The sequence below is a fragment of the Piliocolobus tephrosceles genome, chromosome 2 (genome assembly GCF_002776525.5).
Source record: "Piliocolobus tephrosceles isolate RC106 chromosome 2, ASM277652v3, whole genome shotgun sequence".
Taxonomy (NCBI): Eukaryota; Metazoa; Chordata; class Mammalia; order Primates; family Cercopithecidae; genus Piliocolobus; species Piliocolobus tephrosceles.
Genome location: NC_045435.1, coordinates 40558449 through 40570902, shown reverse-complemented (window position 1 = coordinate 40570902; position 12454 = coordinate 40558449). Strand labels below are relative to the sequence as shown.

At 40.2% G+C, this 12454-nt stretch overlaps 1 protein-coding gene across 10 annotated transcripts in view; it reads right to left on the bottom strand.

Annotated features, from left to right (window-relative positions):
* Positions 1-12454, bottom strand: part of KALRN (kalirin RhoGEF kinase) — a 645945-nt gene that overhangs the window by 285360 nt on the left and 348131 nt on the right. For 6 of the 10 annotated variants that reach the window (XM_023214975.2, XM_023214994.2, XM_023215026.2 and 3 more), the window contains exons 16-17: positions 9327-9446; positions 2556-2774 (exon numbers count right to left, since the gene is read on the bottom strand). In XM_023214975.2, coding sequence (XP_023070743.1) covers positions 2556-2774; positions 9327-9446 — 339 coding nt within the window. The remainder of the gene's footprint in view (positions 1-2555; positions 2775-9326; positions 9447-12454) is intronic. The other 4 variants (XM_023214983.2, XM_023215000.2, XM_023215015.2 and 1 more) reach the window with 1 other exon arrangement.

Sequence of the window (12454 nt, the reverse complement as noted above, 5' to 3'; positions counted from 1 at the left end):
GATCTCCTTCAATAGACTTTGATTACTTGTTCGGATATGGCAGCAGGGAAGAACAGCTATGACTATCCTTGGCTTTCTCTGAGAAAGTCTTTTGATGAAAGATGTCTCTTTTTTTTTTTTTTTTTTTTTTCTTTTGAGACAGAGTCTAGCTTTTTCACCTAGGCTAGAGTGCAGTGGTGCAATCTTGGCTCAATGCAACCTCTGCCTAAGTGATTCTCCTGCCTCAGGCTCCCGAGTAGCTGGGATTACAGGTGCCCACCACCACATCCAGCTAATTTTTGTATTTTTAGTATAGACGGGGTTTCACCATGTTGATCAGGCTGGTCTTGAACTCCTGACCTCAAGTGATCCGCCTGCCTTGGCCTCCCAAAGTACTGGGATTACAGGCGTGAGCCTCTGTGCCCAGCCAGATGAAAGATGTCTTTGGATAGGGCATTCATTGAGTTATGAACTGAGCTGAAAGATGTGCTGAAAGCTGTCCCAGGAAGAACACCCTCAAAGCCAGACACGCTTCTCGTGTCATGAGAAGACCTGTCACTGAACTCAAGATGACTTCTCTAGTCCCATCTCTAGCATCACGCCTTTCTTTCTGCAAGGCCTGCAATGTGCAGGCAGCTCATGTTTTGAGATAAAACAGCTTATAGACATGCAGAAACTTTAAGAAAAAGGGTACTTGAGATCTGTCCCATGATAGGACTGAACTTAGGAGCAAACAATTTGGGAGTTGGAAGAAATGAAAAGATTATTAGGTATAAATACTTTAACAAGAAAGGAAACAGAAATCCAGAGAGGTCAAGTAACCTTAGGCAAGGTCACTTCAGAGTAAAATTTCTTGATTCCTATTCCAGTGCCCTTCACCATCTTGATCCATTTCAAATTAAAATTTGTGTATAATATTAGACAGGAATTAAGCCTCATTTGTTTCCATTTGGATATTCAGTTGTCCAGCATCCTTTGATGAAGAGACTTTCCTTCACTCATTGAATTTTTTTGTCAAAAATCAACTGACTGTATATGTGTGGATCTGTTTCTATAACCACTATTCTGTCTCATTGTGTTTATTCTTATTCCAAATACCATTCTGTCTTGATCCCTGCTGCTTTAGAATAAGTCCTTAAATCAGGCAGTGTGGCTTGTCCAACTTTGTTCTTCCTTTCAACATTGTTTTGGCTGTTCTAGTTTCTTTGCATCTGTATTCTTTGCATTTTCATTTTATTTTCATATAAATCTTAGAATCAATGTATCAATTTCTACCAAAAAAAAGCTTGCTGGGATTTGATTGAGACTGTGTTGAATCTATGGATCAACTGGGGACACTCTTTATCATCTTAGTCTGCAGCTCCTCATTTCTGTGGCCATCAAAGGAGTCATCCCTCTGAAGCAACAGAAAGGAATGAGAGAAGGCGTGGAGACTCTAACCCTGGCTGCAGGGCCCTCTGATGCACATGTCATATTTTCTCCAAGGGAGACTTTCTGATAGTCCCTGCAAGTCACCCAAGGAGAATGATTCTCTGATTTATTTCTACCAGGGAACAATTCAGAGAAGGAAACTACTATACACTGAATAAAATTACTCCTGTTTTAAACCTGTTTCACAAAAAGAATTCCCTAACAGCACCCAAGTCATTTAAAAAATCCTCTTAGCCCTGTGCATATTGCTGTACAGATGAAAGGGTAACACACTGCATCTTTATGGCCCTGCTGCCCAGCTGCTGCCTTTTCTCCCACAGCAGCATCATCTTATCCGGTGCATTCCTAGTTCCCCAATGTCAGAGAGCTGTGTTTCCTCCATTAGACTGGAGGCCCCAGAAATGAAAGAACCATGCGTTTTTCAAGCAGTGCATAATGCCTAACTGTGGTAGATTTAATTATTGTTCAGCAACTATTCATTCTCCTCTCCTAACCTTCATAGGAGGCATTGCTGCCTCACTGATGTTGGCTTGGCCATGTGACTTATTTTAGCCAATGAGATGAAAGAGAATATACACAAGCAAAGACTTGAAATGCACTTGTATGGTAGATTTTGGACTCTTGCATTCCTGCCTTTAACTATAAATGTGCCTGAGATGGCTTCAGGTCAAGGAGGACAAGAGACATGGGAAAAGATCTAGACCCAGTCTGCATCTCGAAGCCTAGTTCTACCAAGTTCAGCCAAGATCAACTGAACCCCAGACACTTAAGCAAAAAAAATAAACGTTTATTGTTTTATATCACTGAGTTTTGGGGTGTTTTGTTACACAGCACTATGGTGGTAACAGCTGACTAATATACTGTCCAAATCTAGCCTTTAGTATACACCCAATTTCTATTTCAACACCTCCCTATAGATCTGGTAAGTTTGAGAAATTTATGAGAAACAAACCCCATGGTCCAGTGCTCAAATGGCAAGGATGACAACGAAGCCAACTGTGGTGTTTCCACAAACTATTCTTCAAATGTTAGTACGGAGAGGACTGGCTTCTCGCTGACATTAAGTACTGCACATTAACACTGCAAGGCAGAAAACAGTCCTTTGTCAATCTCAGCCCCACAAGCCCCACAGTCCTTTCCCTCACCTGTTCAGAAGTTTTGTAAAAGGCCACAGAGGCATTGACCAGTTTTAGCCGGTCTTCCATCTTCAGCATGAGCTGCTGCCAGTGGAGAGCCACCTTCTCAGCACATTCCCGGATGGCATCGGCATCGTAGTGGCCGGCCTGGAGCAGCACCTCGGCTTTCTGCTGTACCTGCAGGGCGCTCTGGTGCGTCTTCTGCAAGGAAGTGGCATGAAAGAGGGACTGGGCACAAGGAGAGGAGAGAAAGGTCCGTGGGAACAACCCAGGCGTGGTATGGGAGGGGGTGGAGTGAGGCGTGAGTGAAAAGATGCAGAGAAGTTAAAGAGCTTTAAATGACTGATCCATTTTGTCATGACCATTAATACATTATTATTTTTAAAGCATATTTTAAAAAAGAATATCATACATTTTTATTAGCTAATCTCTCACGACCCTAACTTCTGTCCCCATTTCTTTCTTTTTCCTTGAGGCACTCTAGATTTTAAGGACATTTCAGTTTCTATAGCAGGGAAACAGAAGTTATGTATCAATCTGCTCCCTAATTGGTTCATAAATTTCCTTCACAAATAGAATAATAAAATTGTACAGTTTTCAAAGGAAGTTAGTACTGCAGTCCCATTTTACAGATCAAGTATAGACAGCACATGAAAAGAAACTTCATGTAACACAAATCTCAGCTAACAATGCAATCATTTAAAACATTAATAATCAGTTGAAAAAGATTCCATTTGAAGGAATAAATTTGGAAGGTTAACAAAGCTAGAGAATAACTTCCTACATCATCCCTTAATTACTTCACTGAGGGGCACAACAGTGCAGGAGACAATTCACCTCAATACATAATCCCCATGTTATTTACATATCCCTTCAGGAGATACATATATATGTAGAAGGTCTATTTTCTTTCTTTTTTCTTTTCTTTTTTTTTTTTTTTTTGAGATAGGGTCTTGATCTGTCACCCAGGCTGAACAGTGCAGTGCAATGATGCAATCATGGCTTGCTGCAGCCTTGAACTGGGCTCAAGCAATCCTCTTGCCTCAGCCCCCAAAGTAGCTGGATAGCTGGGACTACAGGTGTGTGCCATCACACTTGGCTAATTTTTCACTTTTTGTAAAAATGGGATCTTGCTGTCTTGCCCAGGCTGGTCTCAAACTCCTGGCTTCAAATGATCCTCTGGCCTCAGCCTCCGAAAGTGCTGGGATTACAGGCAAGAACCACCACACTTGGCCAGAAGGTCTATTTTTTTTTTAATCCTTTCTAATTTAGGCTAAATGTGCTATGTGTTCTCTGAGTTTATATTAACTGTAGAAGGTTGGGAGAACTAGGGTGGCAGGGAAAGCACCAAATGGGATTAAGATTTACTAAGACAAAATACGGATGTGGATGATCTATAAGAGAATGTTAGAGCCCCACTGACTTGACAGAGCTAATATCATCCCAACCTCAACTGCTGGGATTGTTCCAGACTGATGGAGCAGTACTAATTTGGTCTTTGCACTTTGAGGAAATAATAGTTCAGCTGGCAGTGAAAAAGAACAGCTAGAACTCAGTAACTTACTCCAGAATTATTTTCTGCCCTTCTTCTTGGGCAGCAATTCTGGACAGTTCCCAAGAGCTAATCCACTCTGCACTCCCTGTGTCTGAGTTGAGCCTTACTCATTTTCACCTATACCTCTCCCTGATTGCCACCATGATGGCCCTTCACCCTCATTCCAGATTGCAGTCTACACATTCTCATTTATCTTCTCCAGTCTATCCCCCACCTCTGACTTCGCTTCACCCTCTCCTGAATCTGTACTCAGAGTTAGCAATGCTAGCATGACCTCCTTAGCAACCTAGACTCCTTCATTCCCTGCCTTTCTACTGAGTCAGCTGTCGATCCGATCCTGATGACCACATCAGCATTTGGGTACCTAATTGCTTAACGAAGCTAGAGAAAGTAAGCTAGTGGGTGGAAACGATCCACTACAAATCCCTGGTTTTCTTTCTTTGTCTTACTTATTGGCACCATTTTCTTTTCCTGTCTCCTAAATGTAGAGGTACCAAGGTCAGCTCTTGCCCCACCCCCACCCCCGCCCCGCTGCTGCAGCGCTCTCTTCTCTTCCCTTGGTTTCTATCGTCTTCTCTTTGCAGATGACTCCCTAGTCTATGTCTCTTGTCTGACATCTGACTCTTCTTCAGTTGCCTTCAGACACAAGGGTAAGTTGCCTGCACAGGTCTCACCCTAGTGAGCAGCACTGATTCAGTTGATCTAGCTGTCTGTCCTATGTCAGCCTCCAAGAAAGATGCATTCAGTAAAAGTGATCTTCCTGGAGAGAGGAGGGGCCTTTGCCAGTGAATGGGAAAGGCTTTCCTGCTCTATTAGAGCCTCCACCTCCCCTAGACAGCTTCTCAAGTTCCACAGCTGAAACTAAACTCCTCTTATCTTAAAACAGTTTTCTTATGGTAATCTGCCACTTCTGTTGGCACTCTCCTTCTCTCTCCTCCTAGGATTACAATCTTAACATCATTCTTGCTTGCCGTTCCCCTCTCCCCAGGCCCAGCCCTGCCTTCACCACTTTACACACAGACTGTTGTGGTGATGACCTAATGAGTCTTCTTGCTTTCCATTTCTAATTCATAAAATTCATCCTTTACATTTTTAACAGATCCCTTTAATTCTCTGTAATGGGAAGTATTAGCATTGTAAGACTTCTATCATCTTTTCCAGCTCTAAAACTCTCATTTTATGTCATAAATGCCACTACCTTCTCTCAATTCAAGCCTTCAGTGGTCTTCCCATTGCTTTGAAATTAAGTCCAAACTTTGGAGGCTGTCATTAAAAGGCCCTCATTACAACATGGTCCCAAACTACTTCCATAACATGATCACCAATTACTTCCTTACAAAAACCCTTTGAAAATACACCACGTACTTTCTTGCTTTTGCTGCCTTCATTCTTCCTGCCTTTTATGGCTGTCCAAATCTCTCCCCATACGTGTTCCAGCTTTCCTTTGAGACTCAGCTAAAGTCTACCCTCCTTGATTGAGGCCTTTTCAGACAGCCTGAGACTCACTGTAAACCACCCTCTTCTGAATTTCTATGTCACTCATCTAACACTTGGCTGATTCTCCTTACTTAGACTGTGACACTCTCAAGGCAAGGATGGTTTGAAAAATCATAAGCACTGTGCTTATGCATATATTTTCTAGTTCTCTCAACATGACTACAAGGTGGATATTATTATTCCCATTTCACAGATTAAGAAACTGAGGATCAGCTGGCTAAGTGACTTGACCAAAAATGTACAACCCAAAGAAGTAATGAAACCAGAAATAAGACTCATATTTGACCTATTCCCAAACCTGTGTTCTTTCTACTATAGCTCATCACATCATTTCATCTCTAGCAATTAGAACAGTATCTATAGTATCTCATTTGGAGGAAGCATTCACCAAATGAACATTAACAATTATGATAATTATCTGGCCTCTTTTCAATATCTAAAATGAGCATATAATTGTTATCATAAAACAGTTATGTATTTTTCTCTGACAGTGGAGGAGTAACCTTGATTTTCCCATAATATATGGAAATATATATTATATATAAGATATATACAAATGTTCTTTCTTACTTTGAAACTCATTATCATGTAATAGTCCTGGGAGTACCGTCCCCCTTTAATTTCCTAAATGATAAACTCTTATCCATATAACATAATCTTTGCTTTGCTAAGCTTAAGTAATTATTTTGCACTTATTTCTACTCGCCATTATCTAATCCTATTGAGTGCTATATCCTTAAGACACGGATTATCAAGGACATTAATATTTAGTAGGAGTACACAGAAGAGAATGGAACTGAATCAACTGAATTTATTATCCAGTTTTAGCTACTTCTTCTGACATAATGCTTATTCTTAAAATGCATAAGAGGATTTCAAAGAACAATAGATTTTGAAGTTCATAGTTTATGAAGATTAATCAACCACATCTTAGATACTAACAAATAATATTCTGGGTGTGACAAAGCTAAGTTTCTTTCAAATGCTCTGTACTGCTTTCCATTCTGAATGGCTCTGGAAAAGACTTCTTGAAACCAAGGCCACTTCAGGTAAAAATCCTGACCTTCCTTAGAAAGACCAAAACCGTCAATCTAATGAGGTCACCCAAGATATTACAAGTTAGCAAACATTGTGGTTTGCCCATGACAGTTCCAGTATATGCCTATTTTTCTGGCTTAGTTATTAATAATTCCCTCCTTCACCTTTAAAGGATCTTATTTAAATAAAAAATTATATGATCATCCTATTTACTACGTTTTTATTTTCCCTGGTGGAACCCAGAGTTCTTTCTTAGGGTTCAAGAAAGAAGTCAAATTATGCTCCCCACCAACAATCATTGTAAAGGCCTCTAGTAACACTGTCAAAGTGGGTTAAACCAAACCTAACTGCTTTCACTCCCTTTGAAACAGCTTATCTTCCCTGGCATATTTTCCTTCTGATGGAGAGCCTAGTCTGAACTGACACATTTAAGGAGAAACGCAGGCCACCTGGAGAAGGAGCATATGTTGCAATTCTGTTTCTGTTCCCTTCATTGTTCTAGGCAATGCAGACTCTGCCTACCTTTCATTCCCAATATCTTCTAGAAATCCTAACTGCTCTGCCATGCCCTCTCGAGACTAAGTGGCCTATATCTCAACATCAGTTCCAAGAATATTTGATCAAGTTGCATCCAGAGAGAAACCCAGAACTGATTAAGAGATGTTTATGCTTAGTGAGCCTCTATTCTGTAAAGATGAAACGGTGTCTAACACAAACGAATACATACTGCATATGCACTCATGTGGAATATAGTCATTTCAAGCACTGTGAATACATTTACCCATGCTTCCTCAAAAGCTCATTGAGATACTTAAGTGTGTTATGATATTTGGTCTTACTTGCCCACCATTTGATTTAGGCAAACCTTCTCACTGAAGATAAATAAAGAGGCGGTATGGCCAAGAGCTGTCTTCATTCTGCCCAGCATGCCTCATAACTGTGCTATACCTCTAGTCTGATCACTCAGCCTTCATTTTCTTCGTTGCTGCTATGACTGTGGGAACTTGACTGCTGTATGCCCGATTCTTTTTTTGTTTTTGAGACAGGGTCTCACTCTGTCACCGAGGCTGGAGTGCAGTGGTGCAATCTCAGCTCACCGCGACCTCCACCTCCTGGGTTCAAGCAATTATCCTGCCTCAGCCTCCCGAGTAGCTGGGATTACAAGCACCCACCACCATGCCTGGCTACTTTATTTTTGTATTTTTAGTAGAGATGGGGTTTCACCATTTGGCCAGGCTGGTCTTGAACTCCTGACCTCAAGTTGTCTGTCCATCTTGGCCTCCCAAATTGCTGGGATTACACACGTGAACCACCATGACTGGCCCTGTTTCTTGATTATAACCCCAATCCTGATTTTTTCTTTATAGTGAATACATCCTAACACTGTGATATTTCGGTGTGTCAGAAAGCTACAATAGAGACAGCTGATGGTAATAAAACTTATTTCCTCTGGTTAATTCCACCTTAGAAAATGATTTGCTGATGCAGTGTGTGCAATATGAAGTTTGCTTTTAAATCTCAAATCCCAGACAGTTCTTCTAGTACTAGTAATGGTTCCTAAGAAAATATCATGCATCTTAACACTGTTTATACATCCACGATGGTTTCCGGGAAATTAAATAGTTGCAATCAATCAACACTAGCTTAAAAATGGCGAGCAATCAGTTGGATTACTGCATAAAAAGACACAGGCAATTAAAATTTTATTATTTTGCCATCATTGTTGTAGAAATGACCCATTAACAATCTTTTTTTTTTTTTTTTTAAGAAAAAGATAACATCTTTGCATTTCTTACACATTCAGAAGTGGGTTGAATTCTATACTGAACCACAAGTAATGAATGTCTTTGAAGTTTTCATTCTGTCTCTTTTCCCATTGGTAATTAACTTATTTTATTTTTAATATAGTTCCCGTGTCCCATTTCCTACTCTTTTTCCTACACCACTCTAAAGCAATCAGTTCAAGTCTCTCTGGGAAGGACAATGTCCTAGTAAAAAAGGATAATTAAGGGTACTTAAAGCAAGACAAAATTTATATTAGATTATCATAAATGAAGTTTTATTTTTAAATAGCCTTCTAAAAAGTCCCTGTTGATGAACTTCTTCTGGTTGCAGTTTATTCTTTAAATATTGTTCTACCAGCATTATTGAACAACTACTTTCAGCAGGGTATAAATATCTGGTGCAATCTGCTCCAGTGCTCATTATCCTTGTTAAAAGGCAGACTCTGACAATAGTATCTAAGGGTTATATGTAAACCAAATGGTTAAAAACAGGATCCTAATTTATAATGACCTTTGTACTTGTTTATCCTCAATCTTGAGTGATCTTCACCGGAAGTGACTTCTAACCTTTTACTTTTACATTTCCTCACATGCTACATATCTAGAATGTATTTAAAAAAAAAACCAATGTACCAGTGGCCTTAAAGGTTGAAGGTACAGATAGATAACAAAGATTCTCATATGAAGTGTGAATACTTGTTTTCTCATACCAGGCCTCCCTGGGGGATGAACCCCTGCATTTGCTTCCCCATCAATTTTTGGGTAAGAGGGAGGCTCCCTGGACCATTCTACTAGAAGGGGTACGGCCTTCGCTGCCTGAAGGAACACCCACACCTGAGAATCACCCTGCTGAGGTACAGAGCAGAAAGGGGAAGGGAGGACAGTGCAGCCAGATTTGGGTGTTACCTCGATGGCCAGCTGGAACTGCTCGTGCTCCCGCTGCAGCTGCTCTGCTTCGGACAAAGAGCTGGCATTGACCAGGCTGGCGTTGAGCATTGACTCTCCATTGCGGATCCATCCCAGGACCTAGGGAATCGGGACAAGCACACAGATGAATGGCCTTCCGCAGTTTCCCCAGAGCTGTTGCCTCCTCTCATGGGGACTTCAGACAGAGAGCTCACTATCATTTATCTTCTGTTGGAGAGAGGACAGCAAAGATCTCCATAATTAAAATGGTCATCTCCCCAATCATACAGAGTACCTGTGCCATAAGGTACTTATTTTATGTATCTGCTTTATTCCCAGCTCCACGTCACCCCCTGTCCCAATTTCCTCACCCACATAATGCAAACATTACTTTATATGGTGGTACTGTATACATGTCTAAACTTCCTTCTGGAACATAGGATGGTATAAATAAATACATTCCATCTGCTGGTATCCTTTTCTTTTTTTATAAGGTCCAGTTCAAATAACAACAATTTATGGAAATCTTTTGCACCTAATCTCTCTTGCTAGAAACAATCTCATTTTCATCTAGTGCGAGCATATCATTTTGCATGTACCACCTTTATGTTATTCACCACAGACTTCCTGATTTCTTTATTTCAACCTATGTTTCATTCCCCCCTGAGAGCATAAACTTCCTGAAATCCGGGACAATATATTAGTCATATTTTAGTCTCACACAGTACATAGCACAGTACTTTGCATATAATGGGTGTGGTGTAGTTTTTGAAGTAATGGAGTATACCCAGGTCACACCTGAGCAGTAAGTCTAATCTCCTCTACCTTGCAAAATAACCAAGGGTAGGCAGATTTGAACTTCAGTAGGTAAACAACCCCAAAAAAGGAGAAAAGAGAAAGAAAACAAGCAAAATAGGAATAACCCATCTTCTGAATCATCAGAAAAACGGGAGTAAGCTATAATATAATCGACTTAAATTATTTAGAGGCCATGGGTAGGCTGAATACAACTTCTATGTGATGTTAACAAGTACTGGGAGAAAGAAAACTCAACGAGGGAATATTAGGATAGAAGAAGAAACAGCTGACACTGTCTAGAGAGTTCTAGATGAAAAGGGGATGTGGAAATTATCCAGCTAATAAAGTCAGAACGAATAATGCAACTGGAAGAGTTAGGCTCTGAAAACCTACCTCGTGTCTGGTCACCAGAACACTGCCAAATACTTTCCTTATTAGGGAGTCTGAGAGTTTGCTTGGAGAAGAAATAACAGCTATTCTGAAATTTCAAGATCAGTAAATACCGCCCATCTGTCACCTCATGCCAAAGGAGAAAGACACCACTATCTGTTTCAGATTTGCTTTCATATTTTTCTCCCCTCTACTTCCTCACATTGAACAATTAGAAAATACCAAGCCTAGTCTCGTGCTCTATAACTCATAGGCACGTCTCAAATTTCATCCCTGGGCAAAAAATGACTCATGCCTTATTGTGCATAGATAACATCAGGTCATAAATCCCACTAAAGCTGGGCTACTTGGATTGAGATGTTAATTCACGGCCAGGCTGGCAGATTGTAGATGAGATGCCAATCTGTAAAGCAATTAGTTACAGGAAATAACTGCTCAGGGTGTTCACGTGAAATCCCTGTTGTCACTGGTGGACTGTGGCTGGCTAGCTAGAGGTGCTAATTATTTTGAAAAGTTGCCCGTAACTTTGGGCATATGCATTCATAGACTGCATGCCCAAATGCCTCACCTCTTTGGGAAATGGAGTTCACAGTGTCCCTCTGCCATGATTTACTGCATTTTGTTTGGTCTGAAGATTCATTTGAGGGTGTCAGCGAAACCACTTCTCCAAGTGCATCACACATCAATGCCTGCAGGACAATTTGACTCCCTTTGGACCTCTTCAGTTTTGTTAGAAAATTTTTCTCTCCAGTTTCAATCAACAGGAAACATGAATTATAGCTATGGTGGTGGGATCCCTACTTACCAGCTTCCCATTTAGAAACATCATGGGTTTCAGTACCTACTTTTTAAATTATATCACGTCATTTCCTTGTTCATTTTTATTTACTAAATGCTGTTTAAAAAGGCATTCCAGGACTTTAAAGTGGGAGATTTGATTTTAGGAAGCTAAAAATGCATGGTAGTTTATATCCATGGCTTAGCTCCAGGGTGGGGCTGATCCCTACGAAAGAGTCAGTCCTGGAGGTAGACCTGGCATAGCAGAGAAATAACATAACATATGGAGTCAGAAACCTGGCTTTTTACTTACCTGCAAAAATCACTTAACCCCTCTGAGCCTCAGTTTTCTCATCTGTAAAATAAGGATAATTGTACCTTCCTTTTCTGCATTGCAGGGTTGACGCAACAATGTGTAAAATGTAAAGTCTGATGATTATGATGGTACTGGTGGTGATTTTTAGTTTGGAGAAAAGCTGGATAATGAGGTGATTATTTATACCTCTCTTAATGAGAAGAGAGCTTTATTCCAGAGTCTGTATGAGCTTACTGGCATATTCTGATGTGATGTAACTTCCTTAGCTGTTTTGTCATCATTATCCTTTTACTCTGATCACTGATAACCCTTGTTGGTATAATTTTCTATTACTGGTATTTTCAATCTTCCAGGTTCATAAAACTGGCTAGTTATTCTTCTGTGAGCATACAAATATGCGCAAGTTAAGAAACATCATAACTAAAATGAGAAAATGTTGGTTCTACTAATCTTGAGCTGTATGACCTTGCAAACATCATTTAAGCTCCCCAAGGCTCAGTTTTCTCATCTGTAAAATGTGAACACTTCCCTTGCATAAGGCTCGGGGTAAAGAGAAAATAAAATAATTAATGTAAAAGTATTTTTCAAACTGTAAAATGAATATTGACATTGATCAATCATTTTAGGCAACAATTTAGCCAATAGGTTAGATGATCTTTAAAGATAATTTCCAGCTCTAACATTCCACGTTACTTTCAAAACTCAAAGAGTGCCCCTACATCTATAGGGTGTCCAAGAAAATCAGTTACGTAGAAATGAAGGACTGAAAGAATATCACTGCTTGGGGACTTAAGAGCTAGGTCAAAAGTTCAGCTCAGTCTGAGCTTGAGGGGGAACTGTACATGAA